Source organism: Bos taurus, chromosome 13 (assembly GCF_002263795.3).
Source record: "Bos taurus isolate L1 Dominette 01449 registration number 42190680 breed Hereford chromosome 13, ARS-UCD2.0, whole genome shotgun sequence".
In the NCBI taxonomy this organism is placed as follows: domain Eukaryota; kingdom Metazoa; phylum Chordata; class Mammalia; order Artiodactyla; family Bovidae; genus Bos; species Bos taurus.
The window spans coordinates 72,491,452-72,517,891 of NC_037340.1; the positions used below are offsets into that span (position 1 = coordinate 72,491,452).

At 42.4% G+C, this 26,440-nt stretch overlaps 1 protein-coding gene across 9 annotated transcripts in view; it reads left to right on the forward strand.

The window, feature by feature from the left end:
* The window catches only part of TOX2 (TOX high mobility group box family member 2), a 153,377-nt gene that overhangs the window by 77,074 nt on the left and 49,863 nt on the right, over nucleotides 1-26,440 (forward strand). For all 9 annotated transcript variants that reach the window (XM_025000596.2, XM_025000595.2, NM_001206688.2 and 6 more), the window contains 1 exon segment: nucleotides 23,269-23,514. In XM_025000596.2, the coding sequence (XP_024856364.1) occupies nucleotides 23,269-23,514 (246 nt within the window).

The following is a 26,440-nucleotide window of genomic DNA, read 5'->3' on the forward strand; positions in this document are numbered from 1 at the left end:
ATATATAGGACATATACATGCACACACCCAAATAGCCATGTCCGGGCCCAGGAATCAGGAGAGTGGGTGTTTAGCTGCAGTTTTGAGACTCTGGACTGGAAGTCAGAGCAAAGGTTCTGTTTGTGGCTCCATGTTTATTACGTGGTCTTGGGTAAGTCTTCCCACCTCTCAGAGGTTAAGGATTCCAAGCTGGGATGTGACAGAACTGGCATTTGAACCATGGTCTATCTGGGTCAGAGTCTATGCTTTTAATACTAAGGCCTTGCTATCCACAGTGTGACCCATGGGCCAGGAGCATCCCCTGGAGCTTGTTGGAAATGTGGCATCCCAGGTCCCACCCTAACCTCCTACGTCAAAACCTGCATTTTATCAAGGTCCCCAGGTGGTTTCTGTGCTCAGTACAGATTGAGAGGCATAGCCTGGGGTACACTGTCTGCCTCAAACATTAAGGAGAGTCCACATTCAAGGGGCTTACCAGTTGGGTGGAGCACAGCCGTACGCCCACCTGAGGACTGCTGGAGAGGAGAGATCAGAGAATAAGGGAGGAGGCAGCCGGGAGCCGCCCATGGAGACAGAATCAACACAGGCCTTCAGCATCATTCCTGAGGGAGCCTGTCCCTCCTATTTATAAAGAGGCAGAATCCCACAGAGATTAAGAGCTAGACTTTTAAATATAAAGACAACATGTATTCATTATCTTACAGTTCTCGTGGGTCAGAAATCCAGGTGTGGCTTAGCTGAATGCCTCTGGCTCAAGATCTCTCATGAGACTTCAGTTGACGTGTTGATCAGGGCTGTGGTCTTATCTGGAGGCTCAACTGAAGGGAGATTTGCTCCCAAGCTCATCAGTGGTTGTTGGAAGGATTCAGACCCCCCTGAGCCAGACTTTCGAGTTGGAATCCTGGTCCTAGCCCTTCGCAGCTTTGTGACTTTCAGCCAGTTTCAAATCTCAATGCCTCCCTTTCTTCCTCTGTGAAATGGATTATAATTGTAGGCCCTACCTCCTAGAGTTGTTGTGAAGATAAATAAATTCATGTATGAAAAGTCATAGGGCAGGGATGTGCTGAGTAAATGGTAAGTACTATATAGATGTTTTGCTGTTATTATTATTTGAACAAAGCTTCAGAGAAATGGAACAGCATAAGCTGGCTCACAGTAAACCTTAGGGGTCTGGATAAGCTCTGGGTTGCAGTCTCCTGATGGGACTTTTGGGGCACATTAGAGGGAGTATGGGGTCCAGGCTGTAGAAGGAGTCCTTGCTCCATTCTGTACAGAGCAGGCTTAGGGTGCTGGGCTCTGTCCTTGGTCCCACCACCTGGGAAGACAAAAGGGTACTGTGGTTGTTCTGAGAATGAGCAGGTGTCACCTGGCAGGACAATGACCTGAGCAGAGGGTCCAGCACACCCAGGGGCCTGGTGATACCACAGCTTGCAGTGTCTGGGACAGGAGTCCTTGGATGCCAGACAGGTACTGTATCCCTGCTCTGAAGGCAGGTAAGCCTCGAGAGGGTCTGAGCAGGGCAGTGTTCCTGGGGCAATGCAAACTGGGGGTCTTCCCTGCTTATCCTAGTATCACAGGCCCTCAGAGCACTCATGGAGACCAGTCTCTGAGGACTTCAGCACCTTCAGCCCCAAACAGCTGGTGTGGCACATTTTTAGGTGATGCTACTTAATGTAGTTTTCAAAAGGTAGAAATGGAAAGGAAAAAAAGCTGCAAATAGACATAATTTTTTCCCAGAAGCTCTTTTAACACAGAAACGACAGGAGAGCCTGCTCATCATTTTAAAATGCTTTTAAAATCAGCACCACTTCATGTCTGCCTGTGTACCTGCGAATCAGTGACACATACATGGATTGAATTTGGGTTTGAAAATCCATTGGTCCAACTCCCTCTTTTCACAGTTGGTATAATTGAGACCCAGAAGCAGCAGTGCCGGTGAGTTTCCTAAAGTTACACAGACTATGAAGGACAGAGCTGGAATTCAGACACTTTCACAGGAAGATGATTTCTAAGATGGGGACAGGGAACCAAGAGATGTCCATGGGTCAAGTTAGAATTACTTTGTGCTAAGCAGTGTCTCTAAGGAGAAGGCCACCTCAGATCTTTGCTCTAACTTCTTAGAACAGGGAAGATGGTGCTGAGCCAGCCCTCTGTACCATCAGTGGGCTGTTAGTAAATTCATTTATGTATTCATGCATTAAAAAATGTTTACTGAGTACCTACTGTGTGCCACACAGTGTCCTAGGAGCTGGAGACACAGCTGCAAACACAACAGTCCAAAACCCCTATTCTCATTCATTCGTTATTTCATTCAACAATATTTATTGAGGCCCTACCATATGCAAGGCACTGTTCTTGGCCCTTGGGATAATCAGTGACCAAACAGTGGAATTTATATGCTAGAGAAGGGAACAGGCAATTATTGTTGTTCAATTGCTAAGTCACGTCCAACTCTTTGCAACCTCATGGACTGCAGCACACCAGGCCACACTGTTCCTCACTGTTTCCCGGAATTTGCTCAAATTCATGTCCATTGAGTTGGTAATGCTATCTAATCATTTCATCCTCTGCCACCCGCTTCTCTTTCTTGCCTTCAGTCTTTCCCAGCATCAGGGTCTTTTTCAATTAGTTGACTCTTTGCATCACGTAGCCAAAGTATTAGAACTTCAGCTTTAGCAACAGTCCTTTCAATAAATGTTCAGGATCAGTTTTCTTTAGGATTGATCTCCTTGCAGTCCAAGGGACTCTCAACAGTCTTCTCCAGCACCACAATTCAAAAGTGTCAATTATTCGGCACTCAGCGTTTTTTATGGTCCCGCTCTTACATCTGTACATGACTTTGGAAAAACTGTGGCTTTGACTGAATGGACCTTTGTCGGCAAAGTGATGTCTCTGCTTTTTAATACACTGTCTAGGTTTGTCATAGCTTTCCTTCCAAGGAGCAAGAGGCTTTTAATTACATGGCTTTAGTCACCATCCACAGTGATTTTGGAGCCCAAGAAAATAAAATCTGTCACTGCTTCCACTTATTCCCCTTCTATTTGCCATGAAGTCATGGGACCAGATACCATGATCTTCGTTTTATGAATGTTGAGTTTCAAGCTAGCTTTTTCACTCTTCTCTTTCACCTGCATCAAGAGACTCTTGAGTTCCTCTTCACTTTCTGCCATTAGAGTGGTATCATCTGCATGTCTGAGGTTGTTGATATTTCTCCTGGCAATCTTGATACCAGCTTGTAATTCATCCAGCCTGGCATTTCACGATACACTCTGCATATAAGTTGAATAAGCAGCCTTTTATGTAGCCTTGTCATATTCCTTTCCCATTTCCATTTCCCAGTCCATTGTTCTATGTCCAGTTCTAACTATTGCTTCTTGACCCACGTACAGGTTTCTGGAACAGGCAATAAGTATCTTTAAAAAGTCAAGAATTTTGTGTGTTAGATGGTAAAAGTTCTAAGGAGAAGAAAAACCACCTCTAGGACAGGGGTCAGCAAACCATGGCCCATGGGCCGAATCTGGCCAACCACTTGTTGTTTGTGAATAAAGCTTTATTGGAACACAGCTATGTTCATTAGTTTCAATGCTGTCTTGACTACTTTCATGCTCCAGAAGCAGAGGTAAAATAGTTGTGACAGAGGCTATATGACCCACAAAGCCAAAAAGGTTTATTATTTCCACCTTCATAGAAAAAATTTTGCAGACCTCGCCTTTACAACATCCAAGGGAAAGTGTCAAAGAGGCAGTTGGGTATGTGATTGTAAAAAAAAAGTATGTTATTAAAATAAACCTCTACCAGTTATTAGAAAAGGGAGCCTGCTTATCTGTAAAATGGGATAATGATGGTGCCCAGGCCACACCCTGTCACTCAAAAGCTGTGACCCCCAAGTTACTCCCAGCCTTCCTACTTCAGTTCTCCTGGAATTGCTTTCTCCTAAAGAAGAAGGAAACCCTTCCACTAATTGCTTATTTTTCCAGAAGCATCCCCCACAAGTGGATCAGTCTGGAAAGCTGCCTGAACCTTAAAGTGACTCAGATAATTTCCTGAGCAAAAAACCTGCAAGGATTATCATGTTTGTTCCCAGATACAGTCTTAATAAACAAAACTCATGTCAAGTGGGACTGGTTGTCATTGTCTCATTATGACACCTCTGTCTGCTCCAACCTAAGCATTTCAGGGTCAGGACCACCAGAGGGAGAGTTTTCTGTGGTCTCCTCCATCCCCGTTGCCATGGCTCAGAGGTTCTGCCTGTAAATAAAGGCTTAAAAAGCTATTATATCCTCCTCCCCTCCCCGCTGCCACCAGAATCCACATTTAATTTTAACAATATGGCTTTTTCACTCCTGTTTCGCTTATATATGGCATCGGCTTTTATTTATTTATTTTTGAGAAGCATTTTAGCCCTGGAAAATGATAGCCCAACAAGAAGGCATTATTGTACTGATTTTCAGAAGGGTGGCAATACTCCAGATCTGATGGACTGTAAGACATGAATCAGAAAAATTCTATTAAACATCTCTGGGACGGAAGACACAGGGGTATTATCCAAGATGATTAATTTGACTCAGTCATTATGGACACAGACAAGCCTGACAAAATTGCATTTCATTCCCCACTGAATTCATAAAAGCACTGTACACATAGTAAGTTATGGCGCTGGGTGCCCTGATCCAGTTGACGGGGCGTTAGGTTGGGGAAAGATGCTGTTTTCCTTATTTTGAATACAGAGTCAGGAAACACTGAATTGAATGACAGTCCTCTATCTGAGATGTTCTTACAGGGTGTGGGTTTGATTTGTTAAGATGGTAGATGGCCATGTAATTTACTGTGCAAACCAGGACGATTTTAAGGTGAAAGAGGGCACTATTAAAAATTACCCCAGGACAAGAGGCATAAAGCAGGACAGTTCTGGGCTAATCAGGACTGATGTATGTGTTGGGACAGGCGTGAATAATGGTAGAGCATGTGTTGGCCCCAGTCAGTCTGGGCTTCTTCTCTTTGTTACCATAAATACTGCCTGTGTGACTTTGGATAAGTCATTTTTCCATGTTGAACCTCAGTTTCCAAAACAGAAAAGATACTAACCCTTGTATTGCTTACACCCTGAGTTTTCTGTTTGTTTGTTTGTTTGGCTTCCTTGCGCATGGGGGAGGGGATTGTGTTGACCTCTGGCCCTGTGTTTTCATCTTGTTTCCTTGTATAATTCTCTCTGCGGTGAGGTGGGGTTTGTTCATAGAGAAAGACACCCAGGAGTAGGTAGTTGCGATGAATTGCCAAAGGTCCTTCAGCAAGTAAGTGGCAGGACTGGAATTCCCCCAGCTCAGTGTAAGTCCGAAGCCAGCACTGTTTCTGTAAATTAAAAAAAAAAAAAAAAATAGTACCCACTGATTGTACATTTCAAGAATCTTCAAGCTTTTGTGGAAAAAGTATTTCAAATACATGAAAGCATTTGGAGCTCCAAAGTCCGGTCTCAGCATAAGGTGTTTCTGTCAGTCTGGGTTTTTCAGCAGACTGGACTCCACAGGGTACAAGAAAGCAGAGGTCCACGCTTGTCCTTTCCTTCCCGGCTCATGGTCTTGGAAATTGCAGTGGGCAGGGGGTGGTCTGTTGCCTCTCCACCCACTCCCGTTTCCTGTGATGCTGCTGGAGGCTCCAGAGTTAGGACAGGGGAAGGCAGGATTAAGGAATAGGATCAGAACATCACACTCACTAGTCTTGTTGATATCCTCGCCTTTGTGCCTGCTGCTGTAGCAGACCCTCACACATGGCCTTTTTCCCTTGGGGCGCACTGAGCTGGGGATCCACTCTGCAGGTGGCATACCTGTTGACATACCTCCTGCTGCTAAGACACTCCGCCTGCCCTATCAGGCTGCTGTTCTGGGTGAACCTCTTTGGATACCTACAGCCAACCACGGTCCTTAGCTTTCATCTGCCCCCAGCAACTCATACATCCCGAACTTGCCACACCATGGACGTGCAGATCGCTCTCTGACTCTCCTTGCAGTCTCTTCTGGCGGCTCCAGCTCTCCTCTCATCTTCTAGAACCTCCTAGTCACAGAGCCTCTCGACTCTGGAGACACAATTTGAGTCCTCCTGAAAGCTCTTTCTCACCAGACTTCACCAGGGAATGAGGTGCCACCACCCCTTTTGTGTTGCACTCCAAGTCCTGACAGGTGACAGAGGTCTTTCTCACTTGGCTTGAAAGCGGGGGTTCAGGATGAGAGAAAAGCCAAATCACCCTCAACTCCTATAGATTCCTCTTCAGTGAATCTTCTGCCTTCCACAGCCCTGGGGTGGGCGATGGAAACTGGTAATCCAAATGTCAGCCAGACAATCTTCTGCTGCTGCTAAGTCGCTTCAGTCGTGTCCGACTGTGCGACCCCATAGACAGCAGCCCACCAGGCTCCTCTGTCCATGGGATTCTCCAGGCAAGAACACTGGAGTGGGTTGCCATTTCCTCCTCCAATGCATGAAAGTGAAAAGTCGAAGTGAAGTCGCTCAGTCGTGTCCGACTCTTATCGACCCCATGGACTGCAGCCTACCAGGCTCCACCGTCCATGGGATTTTCCAGGCAGGAGTACTAGAGTGGGGTGCCATTGCCTTCTCCAAGACAACCTCCTAGTAAGCATTAATTGGATAAACCAATTAAATAATGAAAGGTATACTTCTCCAAGATACAATTGTTAATTTGCAAATACATAACAATGCTCTGAAATATATGAAGCCAAAAATGGACATACAGCAAGAAATTGATAAAATCACAATCATGGTGGAAATTTTTTGACCTACCTGTCTTAGAAACCAATGGATCAAAGAGAAAAAAAGAAAGCTAATAGTTATTTAGAAGATTTACACAACAGAATTAAGTTGAAAATAATAAACATTTATGAAAATTAGCCTTATACTCTGTTACAAAGGAATTCTCAACAATAACTTTCAAAGATTCTATGTATTTTTCATTTCTTTTGGGGCATCCTTTTTTTTTCTTGTCAATTTATTATTTTGTTAACCTCTTCAAAAAAAATTTCCTCCTCATATTTATATAAAATTTGTCTTCTGTAGTACTTTTTTAAGTCTTTCTTCTAATGACTTTTGGTTTATTTGTTTTTGTTTCTAGCTTCTTGAGTGCTGAATTCATCTATTTTGTCTTTCTTGTCTTCTAATAAATTCATTGAGGTAGGAAGTTATACATTTTTCATTGTCCACCTCTCACAGATTTGGTCAGGTGGTATTTTCATTGTCTGTAATTTCAGTTGTGATTTCCTATTTGACCCCAAATTTACTAGATTTGTGCTTAAAATGTCCAAGTATTTAAGAAGGTCTGTCTCCCTCCATGTTCTTCTGCTCCCTCTTTCTCTCTCTTCTTTCTTTGTTGTTAAAAACTAGATTAGTGCAAAAAAAAAAAAATCATAGAATGTGGCCCATGTCATCTCTACCTTTTGATAAGTTTGTAATTATCTGAGTAGTTAGTACATGGTCATGTTTTTTAAGTGTTCCATGCACATTTGAAAAGAATGTGTATTCTTTAAATTGAGACAAATCAAGAGAGGAAATTGTGTTATTCAAATCTTCTGTCCTTACTCATTTCTATCTGATCGATTTGTCAGTTTTTGAAGAAATGTGCTAGTGTCTCTTTATGTTTTGGGTTTGGTTAAATCCTCTTTGTACTTCTAACAGTTTGTCAACGTTGTATATCCCTGTGGTTTATCCGTCTACATAAAAGACTTTGTCTGTCATTTCTTCTTAGTGGATGTGTCATTTATCAACTTCAGTATTGCTCTTGGTCTCTTTAATGCTTTTTGCCCCCAAATTGTGCTTAACTTGTTATTAATTTTGCCACTTCTGCTTTTTATTTGCCTGATGTATCTGCTTAGTTTTAACCTTCTATGTAATTTTATCTTAGGCATGCCTGTTATAAATGTCATGTGCTGGATTCATTTATTTTAATCAAAATTTTAATTTTTTATATTTTAATAAAGGACTTAAAGTCATTTGTATTTATTGTGATTACTAGTAGTCTTAATACTCTCATTTTATGAAGGTTATAATATTTCATAATTCATTTCTATTTTCTTTTTCTTTTCACATTTTTGTTAGATTGATCAGGCTCTGCTTTCTTTTCCATTTGTTTTTATTTTTGTTCTTGTTCCTCTAATGGTGTGAAATTTCTGCTTTTATTTAAAATTATAATAAATCAATAATAAATGAATTCAGCAAAGTTTCAGGGTGTAAGATCAATATTCAAAGATCAGCTGTGTTTCCATATACCAGCAAAGAACAATTAAAAAAAAAAAAAACTAAGAAAACAGTTTCATATGTCACAGCATCCAAAATAATAAAATACTTAGAAATAAATTTAACCAAGGTGGTGAAAGACTTGAATGCTGAAAACTACAGAACACTGCTGAAAGAAATTAAAGAAGAGCTTAATAAATGGGGAAGACATCTTGTGTCTGTGAATCGGAAGTCTTAATTTTGGTAAGATTGCAGTACTATCCAGGCAACCTACATGTGCAATGCAATCCCTGTCAAGTTTTTTAGAAGAAATAGAAGAACTGATCCTCAAATACATAAGGAATTGAATCCTGAATTGCCATAGCAGTTTTACAAGAGAAGAGCAAAGTTGGATAACACTTCCCGGTTCCTACAAGAGCACCACAGTCAGAACAGCGTGCTCATAGTATTCAGTTCAGTTCAGTTCAGTGCAGTCACTCAGTTGTGTCCGACTCTTTGTGACCCCATGGACTTCAGCACACCAAGCTCCCTGTCGACACCAACTCCCAGAGCTTGCTCAAACCCATGTCCATCGAGTCGGTGATGCCATCGAACCATCTCATCCTCTTTCATCCCCTTCTCCTCCTGCTTTCAATCTTTCCCAGCATCAGAGTCTTTTCCAGTGAGTCAGTTCTTCACATCAGGGGGCCAAAGTATTGGAGCCTCAGCTTCAGCATCAATCCTTCCAATGAATATTCAGGACTGCTTTCCTTTAGGATGGACTGGTTGAATCTCCTTGCTTTCCAAGGGACTCTCAAGAGTCTTCTCCAACACCACAGTTCGAAAGCATCAATTCTTCAGCACTCAGCTTCCTTTATGGTCCAACTCTCACATCCATACATGACCACTGGAAAAACCACAGCTTTGCCTAGATGGACCTTTGTTGGCAAAGTGATGTCTCTGCTTTTTAATATGCTGTCTGGGTTTGTCGTAGCTTTTCTTCCAAGGAAAAAGCATCTTTTCATTTCATGGCTGAAGTCATCATCTGCAGTGGTTGTAGTATAAGGTTGGACATATAGACCAATGGAATAGAAATAAGAGTCCAGAAATAAACCTCTACGGCTGTGGTCAGTTACAATTATTTTCATCAAGGATGCCAAGGCCAGTCAACAGAGAAAGAACAGTCTTGTCATCAAATAGTTTGGAACAACTGGATAACCATGGGCAAAATAATGAAACTGGACTGTACTTCATGCTGTATACAGAAGTTATTTCAAAAGGGATCCATGACCCAAGTCTCAGGACTAAAGCCACAAAATTTTAAGGAAGTTTAAAGCCACAAAATCTTCTAAGGAAGAAAACATAGGGTAACTCTTCGTGACCTTGGATTTGGCTATGAATTCTTAGATAGGACATCAAAAGCATGAGCAACAAAAGAAAAACAATGAATTGGACTCCATGAAAACGAAAAAAATGCCTTTGTATCAAAGGGCATTATCAAATGAAAAAAAGGCCTACAGAATGGGAGAAAAATATTTTGCAAATCATATATCTGTTTTTAAGCTCTGTGCTTAGCTTTTAAGAATATTTCTTTATTTTTAAATGGAGGATAATTGCCTTTACAACTTTGTGGTAGTTTCTGCCATACATCAGCATGAATCAGCCATACTTAAAGGTATGTCCCCTCCCTCTTGAACCTTCCTCCAACTTTCCACCCCATGCAAATCGTATATCTTATAAGGGTCTGGTATGTAGGATATGTAAAGAACTCTTACAACACTACAATGAAAAGACAACCTAATTTAAAAATGAACAAAAAGTTCTAGACGTTTCCCCAAAGAAGATACGCAAATGGCCAAAAAACACATGGACAGATACTCAACATCACTAGTCATCAGGCAAGTACAAATCAAAACTGCTCTAAGATACCACTTCATACTCACTAGGATGGCTCTAATAAAAACGGACTTTAAGTGTTGGTGGCAAGGATGTGGTGTAATTGGAACACTCATACATTGCTGGTAGAAATGTAAAATGTGCAGCCACAGTGGAAAAGTTTGAGTTCCTCAATAAGTTAAACATAGAATTATCACATGACTCAGCAATTCCACCCCTAGCTGTATACCCCAAAGAATTAAAAATAAGGACTCCGACAAATATATGTACACACTTGTTCATAGCAGCAGTTTTCCCAATAGCCAAAGGGTGGAAACAGCCCAGATCAGTGGACGAATGGATAAACAAAACTGAGTATATACATATAACGGAGTACTGTTCAGCCACACAAAATAACGAACTACTGATATATGTTACATTGTGGATAATGTAAATTATGCTCAGAAACATTATGCTAAATGAAAGAAGAACGTAAAATTGCATATTGTATGGTTCCACTTATATTAAACTATTCAGAATAGGTGAATCCACAGAGACAACACAGATCGGTGGTTTCCAGGGGTTGAGGCCAGGGGAGAAACTACTCAATAAGTATGGGGTTTTCTTTTGAGGATGATGAAAATATTTTGGAACCTGATAGAGGCAGTGATTGCAAAACGTTGTGAATGAATATACTAAATGCCACACAAGTGTTAATTTTAAAAGAATTATCTTTTTGTTGTGTGAATTTCACCTCAATAAAATTTTTTAAATTCTAACAGAAGTATTTAAACTTATATTTTCCTTGCAATATAAATTACTAATCAATAGTTGTAATCTTAAGGGAAGGCATAGGTTCTAATGAAATCCTCTAGATTTTTAGTTTGTGATCATTATTAATTTTATAATTCTATCCTGTACCTTTTCTATTTTAGGAACCAATATAGTCACATTACATATTGAATACTATAGTCACCTTATGAACAGATATTTTGAATTAATATACATTGTAATTTTTCAGCTCACTACTCTTTCTAGAATCCTTTTCTTGATTTTTTTTTATCGTTCTCTGGGTTTGAACTTTGAATATTTGTTTCAGAAAGGGTTATTTAAAAGAATATATATATATATAGGCTTCCCAGGTGGCTCGGTGGTAAAGAATCTGCCTGCCAAAGCAGGAGAAAGAGGAAACTCAGGTTTGATCCCTGAGCCAGGCAGATCCCCTAGAGTAAGAAATGGCAACTCACTCCAGTATTCTCGCCTGGAAAATTCCATGGACAGAGGAGCCTGGCAGGCTACAGTCCATGGGGCTGCAAAGAGTTGGACACAACTGAAGCGACTTAGAATGTACACACACACATATTTATTTTTTTACTTCCTATATTACAGCCATGTTAGTTCCTATGGCTAATTGATTCACTTGTCATTTTATTTTATTGTGGTAAGCAAATGAGTCTATTCTGATAGTTTCATGGAACATAAGCTTATCAGTGGAACAGGCTGTGGTCCATTGGATGTTGTTAGACTCCTTCCTCTCCATCACTTTCTCAAGGCCTAGGGCCCATCCCCCACCCTTGCTTGTTTGTCCCCCTACCTCAAGAAGTCATCAGCTTCCATGTTTAATTAAGCCTCTACCTCCTAGGAATTCCCTGAGAATGCTTAGCCTTCTGACCCAAGGGCAAGCCACAAAGGTTGTTTGGATCATTGCAGTAGTCTTCCTTTCCTGGAATTGGTGCGTGAAAAACCGGACAGTTTCCCGGATGCCCCTTCTACCTCATCTCTATTGCTTTGCTCTGAGTATGGTTGATTCAACTAACTCATTCTTTAGTTGATTTGGAAAGAAAAGCACAAAGGGAGGAACTGAGAAACAAGCTGATTCTGGCAGCCTCCTAACACGCCTCTGCATGGTAGACGTCATGTGTTGATAAACCCCTACTTCCTAGCCCTGCTGTTGGCTGCAGTGCCTCTTTCTCCCCACTCCCACCCACTCCCATAAAGGACACTTACAGATTCTCATCCGCCAGCTCTGAGAAGGGGGAAATGTTGGACTGATTCAAACAACTTGTGTCAGCCTTGGATCAGAGCCTAGAGTAAGCCTTCTCCTTAGAAGGGGAGACTCTTCATGGTCTGCCAGTCCGTTCATTTTCTTACCACTCTTTCTTCAGGCATTTGCTGAGCAGCTCATTTGTTCATTTATTCATTCATTTATCAAAGACTTTTTGAGCACTCATTACATGCCAGGCACTGTTGAAGAAACTGGGGATATAGCAGTGGACAAGACAGGTGAAAATCTCCTCCTCCATGAAGATATTCTAGTGGAGTAAGGTAATACATAATAAACATAATAAATCAATAAAATGTGTAGGATGTTAGAAAGCATTAAGTGATGTGTGCATGCTCAGTCATTCAGTCTGTCCAACTCTTTGTGACCCCAGGGATTGCAGCCCGCCAGGCTCCTCTGTCCATCAGATTTCCCAGGCAAGAATACTGGAGTGAGTTGCCATTTAGTAAGTGATAGAAACAAAGAAATTGTAGAACATGGCTGATGATTTGTGACTTTAAATTGAACAGTGAGGGTAGACCTCATTGAGAAGTGGATGTTTGAGTAGAGACCTTAGGGATGAAGGAATGAGTTGTGTGAATATTTAACAGGAGAATCTGCTAGAGAGAGGAAACAGTCAGTGCAAAGGTGCTGAGGCATAGCCATACCTAGTGTGGCCAGACTGGCGCAAAGAAGGAACACTTTGCGCCGGTGTTCCTGAGGTGACGTCAGGAAGGTGAAAGGGATGTAGGTGGGAGTGGGGGAGCTGGGCCATGTAGCCATTATAAGATCCTTGTTCTTTTTTATTGAATGAACAATTCTTTAAATTCTGCAGTGCTGGACTTTCCTGGTGGCCTCGTGGTTAAGAATCCACCTTCCAGTATGGGGAACATAGGTTCAATCGAGGATTGGGAAACTGAGATCTCACGTGCTACAAGAAAGCTTGTGCCTCAACTAAGACCCAATGCAGCCATAAATAAATATAAAAAGACTTCTACAGTGCTTTACAGTTTTCAAAAGTTTCATATGAAACACACATGGTTTCATATCATCCCATAATAACCCTTTTCCCCTCCTACTCTGTACTCCCCCTTCCCACTTCCCTCTCCCACTGGTAACCGCTACTTTCTTACCCGTATTTTTGTGTCTGCTCCTTTTTTTTTCTATTTTCACTTTTGTTTTGCTATAATTTGTTGTATTTTTTAGATTCCACGTGTCAGTGATATCATACGGTCTACGTCTTTTTATGTCTGGCTTATTTCACTTAATATAATGCCCTCCAGCTCCATTCATGTTGCTGCAGATGGTAAAATTTCATTCTTTTTATGGCTGAGTAGCCTTCCAGTGTGTGTGTGTGTGTGTGTCTGTATGCTACGTCTTCTTTATCCATTCATCTGTTGATGGACCCTTAAGTTGCTTCCATACCTTGGCAATTGTAAATAATGCCACTGTTAGCACTGGGGTGCATGTATCTTTTTGAATTAGTAATTTTGGTTTTTTCTAGATTATAACCAGGAATGGAATTGCTGAGGACTCTGTTATTGAGTAAGAAGGGCACTCCTGGAGGGTGGTGAGCAGAGGAATTATATGAACTTACATTTTGACATGTAATTCTGGCCTCTGAGTGAGAACAGACCATAGCAAGAGCAGAGGCAGGCAAGCCAGGTAGGAAGCTACTGCAGTCCTCCAGGATAAAGAGGATGGTGGCTGGGACAGTAGTGGTTCCATATGTCTCTGTTCTGAAGGTGGGGCCGTTAGCATTTCCTGACAGATTTGGTGTTGGATATGAGAGAAAGAAAGTAGTCAAAGGACAGCTCCAAGGCATTTGGCCTGAGCAACTGCAAGGTTGGACTTGCCATTCGCTAAGGAAGAGAAAACCATGAATTGACAGGTTCTCTTCTAGATGCGTTAAATTTGAGATGTCCATTAAAAGGCAAACAAAGGTGTCAAATAACAGTGGGGTCCATGAATCTGGTTCAGGAGAGAGTTCTGAGCTGGACACATAAGCTGGGGAGTCAGCAGAACATAGATGGTATTTAAATCCAGGAGACTGGATGAAATGCTCAAAGACTGAGTGTGTTTAGAGGAGAGGTCTGGGATCTGAGCTCTGTGACATCATTAATAGGTTGAGGGAAAGAATGGGAACCAGCAAAGGGCATGGAGAAGAAATGGCTTGTGATTTAGGAAGATCAACATCTGTGATGTCCTAGAAATATTTGAAGAAATTTATTCCCAGGTATGTCAAATGCTGCTGAGAAGGTCAAGGGGGACGAGAGGGCAGTGAGATCTGACCATTGGACTTAGTAACATGGAGGTTACTGGAGACCTTGACAAACAGTTTTGGTGGATGGTGGGATGAAAATGTGATTGGAGTGGGTTTGAGAGAGGATGGGTGGATAGGAAAAGATAGCTCTTCCCAGAAGTTTCCTTGTAAGGTTTTGCTAATATTTTTAGCTTCTATAGCTTTTACAACTTGGCATCTCTTTCTGTATTCTCATGAAGACACTGGTGCTGAAGAGCAACTTAGGCATCACTGAGGCCCATCTCTTACTTAGAGGAAGTGAGGAACTTGAGTCTTGAAGAGGTCTCTGACCCAGTGTGGGAAAATGATGGATTCAGAGTCACAAGACCTGGGCTTCAATCCCAACCCAGAATTACTTGTGACACCTTCATTCGCTGAACTTCATCATCTTCATCCACAGAATGGAGAGAACAGTCACTTCTTTGCAGAACTCATGAGTTAAATGGAGAGTGAGTGTGGAAATGCCGGGTCCAGCGACTGACAGACAGTATGAATCCATAGGAGGCTGGGCTGGTATTCAGGTGTCATACATTTAGGATTTAATTGCATTCAGAGGAGGCATGTACATGTTTGCGTGTGTAGTTGTTTTTAAGTGTGCTAATTGCCTCTTTAAATGAATTGTCATAATTGTGTGATTCCAATATTTTGATACAACATATGCTTAGTTTTGCAAAAGGCTTCTGGTCCTTTGGGCTGGTTCCAGTGTGTTAAGGTTTTGGTTTTTAAACGAAAGGTGTGGACTCCAGCAGTCATTTGGCTTTCACTGTCGTGTGCCTTGTGACAGCACCTGTTGTGTGTGCAGGGAGTAGAGAGGAAGTCAGCCGTCCACAGACGTGAATAGAGGCTGACTGAGGGACTTCCGGTCTGTTGGGAGGGACAGATGTGGAAATACCCAGATGAAGTCTAAACCCAAAGCCTGGTGCATCACCCTCTTACATGTGCTCACTCATCACATTCTAATTGAGCACCTACTGTGTGCCAGGCACTGGTGACACAACAGCCTTAACCCCTGGCCTGGGGTCTGGAGGAGGGGACACAAACTGAAAGTGAGGAATGAGTCACAAATCGTTGCAGGTGTTAAGAAGGCACGGAGAGTGCATGTGAGGCTGCGGAAGGGAATCTTGACCCAGTGTGGGAAAGGATGGTTGGATGGCATCACCAACTCAATGGACATGAGTTTGAGCTACTCTGGGAGATTGTGAAGGAAAGGGAAGCCTGCCGAGCTGCAGTCCACGGGGTGCCAAAGAGTTTGGACATGACTGAGTGAACAATAACAACAATAGCTGTGGTTATCATGGCTGGACCAAAATTTGTTTTTTAGTGCTTACACTCTCAGTTTGGCCATGAAATGGCACAGCCTCTAATGATTATTAGGACCCAGAGTCCCAGGATCCATGCCACAGACTAGAAAACATTGCCTTCCTTTGCAGACAGTGGAGGGAGTGAGACCTTTTTCTAACTGTGTGACTTTGGCAAGTAAATTCCCTTCTCTGTACCTTAGTTTCTGTATCTGTAAAATGGGCATATAATAACAGAACCTCCTTCATAAAGAGGTTGTAAGAATTCAGTACATTAATCATCTGTAAAATGTTTATAACTAGCATATTTAATGTACAGTAAATGTTATTTATTTATATTTCCTAATTGAAAAAATGCTCAAGGAAGTTGTTTTCAGAAGAACTGATGCCTACCAGGACATGGTTTCCACTTATATGTCAAGCTTGATCAGGAGAAACTGGATCTTCCCTGGGTCCCCTCCCCTGTCCTTCTGTTACTACTGGGTACCAGCTGTGGGACTCCCATCGAGTTGAATTGAAATCTCATCGATTTGATTGAATAGCCAATGTATATCATTAGCCATGGAACTTAAGAGGTGGATGAGCCCATCCCCTGTCCCTCTTAGTGCAAGAGTGAGGACTGAGCCCAGAGAGAGGCGATGACAACCTCAGATCGTGCAGGAAGAGAGATGTAACTTTAGGTGTATGCATATAGAGCAGCTAGGCGGAGGTTGGTCCCCAAACATGTGAGCTTGGCCCAGCACTTGGAAGCAACTTCAGATGGTAGGGAAGAGCCAGATCTTGGTGTGGGAAGACTGAGTCCTATTCTGTAGGGCTGCCAGTGCCCTTTCCCCCAACAGGGTCACTGCTTCCTGGACTGCTATTTGCCTAAAATATGAAATAATCTCACAACATCCATGCAGAGGGAGCCAATGAGCAAGAGCTGGCTTGGGGTCTGGGTCTAAGGGCTGGGCATGAATGTGGCAAGGCACTATCTTCTCAGAGCATGTTTCTGTGAATATCAAGGACAGTCTGGCTTCTCAGGTGGCTCAGTGGTAAAGAATCTGCCTGCCAATGCAGGAGGCACAGGAGAGACAGATTCAATCCCTGGGTTGGGAAGATCCCCTTGAGAGGGAAATGGCAACCCACTGTAGTACTCTGGCCTGAAAAATTCTATGGACAAAGGAGCCTGGCAGGCTACAATCCATGGGGTTGCAAAGAATCAGACATGACTGAGCATGCATGCACGCTCCTCAAAGACCAGTCTAGGGCTCTTCCCCACAAGTTGTGGTGAGGTTCAAACCACAGGCACCCAAGGAGAAAGGTGTTGACACCAAGCAGGGGTTTTAGAGACCGTGTGGTCCCCACTCCAACCATTGCTGTTGTTGTTCAGTTGCCCAGTCGTGTCTGACTCTTTGTGATCCCATGGACTGCAGCAGGCCATGCCTCCCTGTCCCTCACCATGTCCTGGAGTTTGCCTAACTTCATGTCCATTGCATCAGTGATGCCATGCAGCCATCTCATCCTCAGATGCCCTCTTCTCCTTCGGCCCTCAATCTTTCCCAGCATCAGAGAGTTTTCCAATGAGTTGTCTGTTCGCATCAGATGGCCAGAATACTGGCGCTTCAGCTTCAGTATCAGTCCTTCTAGTGAATATTCAGGGTTGATCTCCCTTAAGGTTGACTGGTTTGATCTTCTTGCTATCCAAGGGATTTTCAGGAGTCTTCTGCAGCACAACGGTTCAAAGGCATCAATTCTTTGGCATTCTGCTTTCTTTATGGTCCAGCTCTCATAACCATATGTGACCAGAGGGAAGACCATAGCCTTGACTATATGGATCTTTGTCGGCAGAGTAATATCTCTGCTTTTCAACACACTGTCTAGATTTGTCATCACTTTCCTGCCAAGAAGTAATCGTCTTCTGATCTCATGGCTGCAGTCACCATCCACAGTGATTTTGGAGCCCAAGTAGAGGAAATCTGTCATTATTTCCACCTTTTCCCTTCTATTTGCCATGGTGGCTCAGACAGTAAAGCGTCTGCCTGCAATGCAGGAGACCTGGGTTCGATTCCTAGGTTGGGAAGGTCCCCTGGAGAAGGAAATGGCAATCCACTCCAGCACTCTTGCCTGGAAAATCCCATGGACGGAGGACCCTGATAGGCTACACCTCATGGGGTCGCAAAGAGTCGGACACGACTGAGCGACTTCACTTCACTTCAACAGGGGCGGATGCCATGATCTTAGTTTTTTTAATATTTAGTCTTAAGCCAGCTCTTTCACTCTCCTCCTTCTCCCTCATCAAGAGGCTCTTTAGTTTCTCTTTGCTTTCTGCCATAAGAATAGTATTATCTGCGTATCTGATGTTGTTGATGTTTCTCCTGCCTATCTTGATTCCAGCTTGTAACTCATCCAGCCCGGCATTTCTCATGATGTTCTCAGCATATAGGTTAAACAAACAGGGTGACAGCAGACAGCTCTGTCGTACCCTTTCTCGATCTTAAACCAATCAATTGTTCCATACAGGGTTCTAACTATTGCTTCTTTACCTGCATACAGGTTTCTTGGGAGACAGGTAAGATGATCTGGTATTCCCATCTCTCTAAGAGCTTTCCACAGTTTGTCATGATCCACACAATCAAAGGCTTTAGTGTCGTTGATGAAACAGAGATAGATATTTTTCTGAAATTCCCTTGCTTTCTTTATAATCCAGCAAATGTTAGCAATTTGATCTCTAGTTCCTCTTCCTTTTCTAAACCCAGCTTGGACATCCAGAAGTTCTTGGTTTGCATAATGGTATAGCCCAGCATGCAAGATTTTAAGCATGACCTTACTAGCGTGGGAGATGAGTGCGATTGTCCAATGCACTCAGTACCAATTTGGTACTGCCTTTCTTGGGAATTGGGGTGAGGGCTGACCTTTTCTAGTCCTGTGGCCACTGCTGAGTCTTCCAGATTTGCTGACATAATTAATGCAAAACCTTGATGGCATCATCCTTTAGGGATCTGAATAGTTCTACTGGAATTCCATTGCATCCACTAGCTTTATTAACAGCAGTGCTTCTTAAGGCCCATTTGACTTTGCACTCCAGAGTGTCTGGCTCTGGGTGACTACCCACACCATTGTAGTAATCCGGTTCATTAAGATCTTTTTTATACAGTTCTTCCGTGTATTCTTTCCATCTCATCTTGATCTCTTCAGTGTCCACTAGGTCTCTACCATTTTTATCCTTTATTGTGCCTGTCTTTTGGCAGAATCCTCCCTTGATGTTTCCAATTTTCCTGGAGAAATCTCGAGTCTTTGCCCTTTTGTTGTTTTCTTCTATTATTAAGCACTGTTCATTGAAGAAGCCCTTTTTGTCTCTTCTAGATTTTCTTTGAAATTCTGCATTTAATTGGATTTATCTTTCCCTCTCTCCCTTGCTTTTCACTTCTCTTCATTCTTCCACTATTTGTAATACTTCCTCAGATAACCCCTTTGTCTTCCTGCTTTTCTTTTTCTTTGGGATGGTTTTGTTTACCGTCTCCTGTACAATATTATGGACCTCTGTCCACAGTTCTTCAGGCACACTGTCAACTAGATCTAGTCCCTTGAATCTATTTGTTACCTCTACTGCGAATTCATCTGGGATTTGATTTAAGTCATACCTGGCTGGCCTAGTATTTTTCCCTGATTTTCTTTAGTTTAAGCCTGAATTTTGCTATGAGAAGCTGATGATCTAATCCACAGTCAGCTCCAGGTCTTGTTTTTGCTGACTATACAGCTTCTCCATCTTCGACTAAAAAGAATGGCACTGAAACATGTATAATATCATATATGAAACGAATCACCAGTCCAGGTTCAATGCAGGATACCGGATACTTGGGGCTGGTACACTGGGATGACCCAGAGGGATGCTACGGGGAGGGAGGTGGAAAGGGGGTTCAGGATGGGGAACACGTGTACACCCGTGGCGGATTTATGTTGATGTATGGCAAAACCAATACAATATTGTAAAGTAATTAGCCTCCAATTAAAATAAATAAATTTATATAAAAAAGAATGTAATAAATTTGATTTTGATACTGACCATTTGGTGATGAACATGTATATCATCTCTTGTGCTGTTGAAAAAGGGTATTTGCTATGACTAGTGCATTTTCTTGGCAGAATTCCAAAAATTTGGAATTCTAATTCCAAGAAGATGACTAATTCCAAGTTAGTCTCCTGCCATAACTCCACTCAAATCCTACCCATCCCATCCTTCAATGACCTCATCCAACAAATATTTATTATTGTTAATAATAATAACAAATATTATTTTACCATGAACCAGATATTGTAATGGGCTTGAACTGCCCTAGCTATTTTTTTATACTTTGTTGGTGTATAGTTGATTTACAAAGTTGTCTTAGTTTCATATATACGGCAAAGTGTATCAGTTATACATACACATGTACATGTGTATGTATATCTTTCTTTAGATTCTTTTCCCATACAAACCATTGCAGAGTATTAAGTAGAATTCCCTGTGCTATTCAGTAGGTTCTTGTTAGTTATCTATTCTATATATAGTAATGTGCATATGTCAGTTCCAATCTCCCAATTTATCCCTCCCCACTCCATCTCCTGATAACCATAAATTTGTTTTCTACATCTGTGACTCTACTTTTGTTTTGCAAATAAATTCATTTGTATCCTTTAAAAAATAATATTCCACATATAAGTGATATCATGATATTTGTCTTTCTGTGTCTGACTTACTTCACTCAATATGACAATCTCTCCATCTATCCATGTTGCTGCAAATGCACTATTTTGTTCTTTTTTATGGCTAAGTAATATTCCATTGTATATATGTACCACATCTTCTTTATCCATTCATCTGGTGATGAACATTTCATTTGCTTATATCCTGGCTATTGTAAATAGTGCAGCTATGAACACAGGGTTCAGTTCAGTTGCTCAGTCATGTCCGACTCTTTGTGACCCCATGGACTGCAGCACGCTAGGCTTCCCTGTCCATCACCAACTCCCAGAGCCTACTCAAACTCATGTCTATTGAGTCAGTGATGCCATCCACCCATCTCATCCTCTGTTGTCCCCTTCTCCTCTTGCCTTCTATCTTTCCCAGCACCAGGGTCTTTTCCAATGAGTCAGTTCTTCGCATCAGGCAGCCAAAGTATTGGAGTTTCAGCTTCAACATAGGGTTGCATTTATCTTTTTTAATTATGGTTTTCTTTGGGTATATGGCCAGGAGTGGGATTCCTGGGTCATATGGTAGTTTTATTTTTACATTTTTAAGGACCCTCCATACTGTTCTCCATAGTAGCTGTATCAATTTATATTCCCACCAACAGTGTAAGAGGGTTGCCTTTCTCTATAACCTCTCTAGCATTTATTGTTTATAGGTTTTTTAATGATGGCCATTCTGACCAATGTGAGGTGAAATCTCAGTGTCGTTTTGATTTGCGTTTCACTAATGTTAATAATTAGTGATATTGAGCATCTTTTCATGTGCTTTCTGGCCATCTGCATGTCTTCTTTGCAGAAATGTCTGTTTCAATCTCTGCCCATTTTCTGACTGGATTATTTCTTTTTTTGACATTGAGCTGCATGAGCTGTTTGTATATTTTGGAGATTAATTCCTTGTCGGTTGCTTCATTTGCAAATATTTTCTCCCATTCTGAGGGTTGCCTTTTTGCTTTCTTTCTGTTTTCCTTTGCTGTGCAAAAGCTTTTAAGTTTAATTAGATCCCATTTGTTTATTTTTGTTTTATTTTTATTACTGTAGGAGGTGGATCAAAAAAGATCTTGCCGCAATTTACATCAAATAGTGTTCTGCCTATGTTTTTCCCCCAAGAGTGTTAGAGTTTCCTGTCTTACATTTTGATCTTTAGTCCATTTTGAGTTTATTCTATGTATTGTGTTAGTGTTCTAATTTCATCTTTTTATGTGGAGCTATGCATTTATTGAAGAGCCTGTTTTCCCTCCATTACATATTCTTGCCTCTTTTGTCATAGACAGGTGACCACAGGTCACCATCATATTCACCAGTACCTTAAGTGTCCTTCATCGGTTCTGGAATATTCCCAGTCATTATCTCTTCAGTTATTCCTCTGCTTCATTCTCACTCTTCACCCTCCAGTCTGTTGATTAAAGAGATGTCCATTTTTTCCTCACTTTTTCCTCTATGTCTTGAAACTTCTCTTTCATGTTTTCTCAGATCCATCTTGCATTTCACATATAACTCTTCTCCTAGGTCTAATCACTCTCAGAGCATAGGAAAGGAAGAATGATTTTCCAGGCTAACATAACCTTGGTGCTGAAACCCAATAAGAGCAGTGTGAAAAGGAAAATCATAGGCCCATCCCACTCATGAACTAGATGCAAAAATCCTAAACAAAATATCAGCGATCAAAACTTAATAATGGATAAAATAGTACATTACAGCCAAGTAGGGTCCAATGCAGAAATACAAGGTTGCTTTCGCATTAGGAAAACCAAGTGTAGCAATTTACCATATTTAACTGAATTAAAGGAGAAAAGGCTCATTTGAGCCTTTCAGTAGATGCAAGAGAAAAGAATTCAATAAAATTAAAAATTGATGCCTAATTGAAAGAAGAAGGAATACAATTAACCTGTTATAGAATACCTATAAGAATCTATGGCAAACATTTTGCATGCTGGGTCACTTCAGTCATGTCCAATTCTTTGCAACCCCAGGGACTGTAGCCTGCCAGGCTCCTTTGTCCATGGGATTCTCCAGGCAAGAATACTGGAGTGGGTTGCCATGCCCTCTTCCTCCTCCTTGCCATGCCTTCCCTACTCAGGGATCATGCCGCCTGAATTGGCAGGCAGGTTCTTTACCACTAGCACCACCTGGGTGCTTAGTGATAAAATATTGAGCTACTTAAGGAAAGAAAGCAAGTGTGTCCACTCTTACCATTTCTATTTAGCATTGTACTGGAGCTTCCTGGTCAGTGCAATGAGGTGGGGAAGATGAACAAATAATGTTTGGAGAGAAAAGTGTCCAGTGTGGCTCCTGGGGGAATAGCTTGTGCTCCTGGGGGAATGTTTGTACCATTTACCGAGATGAGAAGACCAAGAGAGGACGCAGATGGGGACACCCAAGAGAAAGTCATCCAGCTGCCCTGGAAGACCACCAGGTATGGAGCCAGGATACTTCAGCTCCACTCCTGGCTCGTCTACTAACCCTGCACAAGCCATTTTCCTCCAGGACCTGAGTTCTTCCATCTGTAAAATGGGTGGATGTAGACAGATGGATTCATGGTGGGCTACAGTGGCCAGATCTGGTGGGAAAACAGAAAAACAGGTGAACAGGTGGTGGCCCCACTCTCCAGGAGGGCAGGTTTCTGTATACAGACTGTCCAGTAGGAGGAAGCACCCACTGCAGATGGGTCAGGAGTCTGACTGCATCATCTTGACTGTGTGCCTTGCAGAGGGACCATCCCCTGTCTGCTTTGCTAAGGGGTGTTCATTGTGGCTATCACTGGTGCTGTCAAGCCTGTTCTGCAGTTGTACAACATTGACCCGCAACAACCTGCCCTTTTGATATTTTAGACCTTCAACAGCCAGAACGAGAGCAACGAAGACTATGAGATCCCCCCAATAACACCTCCCAACCTCCCCGAGCCATCCCTCCTGCACCTGGGGGACCACGAAGCCGGCTACCACTCGCTGTGCCACGGCCTCACGCCCAACGGACTGCTCCCTGCTTACTCCTACCAGGCCATGGACCTCCCAGCCATCATGGTGTCCAACATGCTGGCCCAGGACAGCCACCTGCTATCAGGCCAGCTGCCCACGGTGAGTCCCTGTTACCAGCCATGGTTCCTGCCGGGTTACGGCAAGGAAGGGAGGACCCTCTGCTCAGGTGCAGGGTCTGGGCTGTGTCGGTTACTTGCATGGGGGTCAGCAGAATATGGGGGGTGGGCATGGAGGGAAGTTTGTGTTCTCATGCTACTTGTTTCTGAAGCTCTGTTTATAATATATTGATATTATTTGTTTTATTTTTATTTTTAATAATATAGTCTCACCTTGTAAAGGCTTTATTGAAGGAGAATTCCCTGGTTTCCCAGTGGTTAGAGCTCCATGCTTCCACTGCCGGGGGTCTGGGTCCAGTTCCTGGTTGGGGGACCAAGATCCTACAAGCTACCTGGCACGGTCAAAAAAAAGGCTTTATTGAAATTTAAATATTGTTCACCTACTATGAAATTCACCTATTTAAAGTATACGGTTCAGTAGCTTTTAGAATATTCACAGAGCTGTGTGACCATCAACACAAGCTATTTTAGAACCTTTTCATCACCCCACGAAGAAACCTTATACCCTTTAGTCATCACTCCCAACCCCACCCCCATCTCTAGCCCTAGGCAACCACTAATCTACTTTCTGTCTCTGTATAGTTGCCTCTTCTGCACATTTCATATAAGTGGAATCATATTATTTAAAAAATACTGTGTCTTGCTTAAGCTGGGAGGGAAGAGGGTGGTGACTGACTTAGAGTTTTGAGGATAGGAGGGACTTTGGCAGGCAGACCAGCACAGGAACAGGACCTTGCAGGCTGAGGGAACAGCATGTACAAAAGCAAGAAGCAGGAGGCTCATGTTGTGCCCAGGTGTGGCATGTGGGTCGCTCTTACTGGGCTGGAGAGGAAGAACATGGAGTCACGTAGGAAGAGAAGACATGAAAGAATTAGTAGGGCCTGGATCATAAGGATCCTGAGTCCCATGCTGAGCAAGGTTTGAGTTTTCAGCATGAATGAATGACTGGTTTGAACAATCAAGACCTATAGACAGTAGAGAATTCTTTTGTATAATGAGGAAAATCTCCTTAATTCTAGTACTTCTAGAATTCTAGTACTTCTTTTGAATGACTGGGGTATATGTTTCTTTTTGCTTTTTCCTTTACAATTAATATTATATTGATAGTCACACCTCTTAACTTCATTCTTAAGTGACAAGAATAAAATTCAAAGAAGCTGATGCAGAAAAAAAAAAAGACTGAAATATCTAGGTATTGAGGGCTGGACAGAGGGTTTCAGGCATGGCTGGATCCAGGAACTCCAGCAATATCATTAGTATCATCCACACAGCAGGCATGACGGCTACCGGCAGCCAGCATCTTCTCTGATGTCTCTGGTAGGTGGTAGTTTGAGTCTTCCAAGGAGGACCGTGACACCATGGGTGGACCAACCACTGTATCTAGGAGGAAAACAGTCCTTGATTTGGTCAGAAACACACCTGTGGGAGGGCAGGAGGGATTGCTAAATTGATTTCTATAAGAATCACATGATGTTGGATGGATCCTGTTTATCCCTACCAAGGCTGTTCAGAGGTCACAGCCAAATTTGTGGCCCAGTTCTATCTGATGTCTGAGACCTTCATTTACACTGTTTATCATCCACCAATCTTGACTATATTCTATTTATTTATTGTTTACTCTTATTACCACCAAATCTCCTTGCTTAAAAAGAAAAAGAAGAACAACCTGGCATACTCTGTGTATTTTCAAGAGCCACGTCACTTTTATTTTTGTGAAGCTAGGTGAGACGTAGATGAGAGACAGGGAGAGCAGAAGGAAGCCAATTCAAGGCCCACATTTTCTACTGTTCACTAAAGTGCTCAGTGGAAATTGCTGCTCCATTTCTTGAAAAAGGAGCCCATCAATAATGCAGACCCTCAGCTTCCTCTTCTCTCTCGGAGACCTGCAGATTCCACAGTGTATGGTTTTAATTCCATTTTGTTACAATGCTTTTGCCTTAGCTGCTTGCCCAACTAATTTCCTAGCAAAAACTTCACAACTCCAGACGGTCCCGGTTCGGGATTTGTGGTAACCCAGGCGAGGGCACGGCCTGGCTGACATCTCTGTCGTGTACCCTGGGGAGGCCCGTGGATGCAGGCGTGCGTCTGCCTGGGGTTCTCGGTCACAGTGTCACTGGCCTGGGATGCTAGTCTTCAGCAGACACAGTGTCGGGTAGTGGTTAGTGCATAGGCTCTGGCATCCCACAGACCAGTGCTAACCCCGGCCCCACATCCGGAGCTTCAATCCTCTTTTCTTACAGTGATGGGTATCTGAGATAATGTATGTAAAGTCTCAGCAAATGTCTGGCAGAGAGTAAACAATCAGGGAATATTTGCTATTGTTATTATTAGTCATAAAAATGAATTCCCACTGTAACGAGTGGCAGTGTTTTCCGCAAGTCTCACTTACCTAAAGGAACAGTCTCCAGATACTCGCAGGTACCTTGGTAGGGTCACCTGGTTATAAGAGCTCTGATCATTGCAAAGGAGATTATCTGTTTATCAGGATGACCCCCTGATCCCTTTGCCTAGGCTTTGTTGGCCTTAGTCCAGATAGGCACTTTGGAGCCATTTTCCAGATTCCTTTAAAACTAGTGCATGTTTAAGATGCTTCACAAATTCAGATCGCTTTAATTCTTCCATTAGTGAGAGTTATCAACGGTTCACTGGGTTTTCTATTCCCTCGTTATGAAATGAAAGGTAAGCCAAACTATTTTACCCAGAGGAAGGCTGCCAAACCAAGTGGGAAACCAATTAAGAACACGTCCATCCATTGGGACCATATGCTAAAAAGACAGTTGTTTTTAAAAGATGTTTAAAAAATATTTTTATTTATTTATTTTCGGTTGTGCTGGGTCTTCCTTGCTGTGCAGGCTTTTCGCTAGTTGCAGCAAGCGGGGTCTGCTGTCTAGCTGAGGTGCACGGGTTTC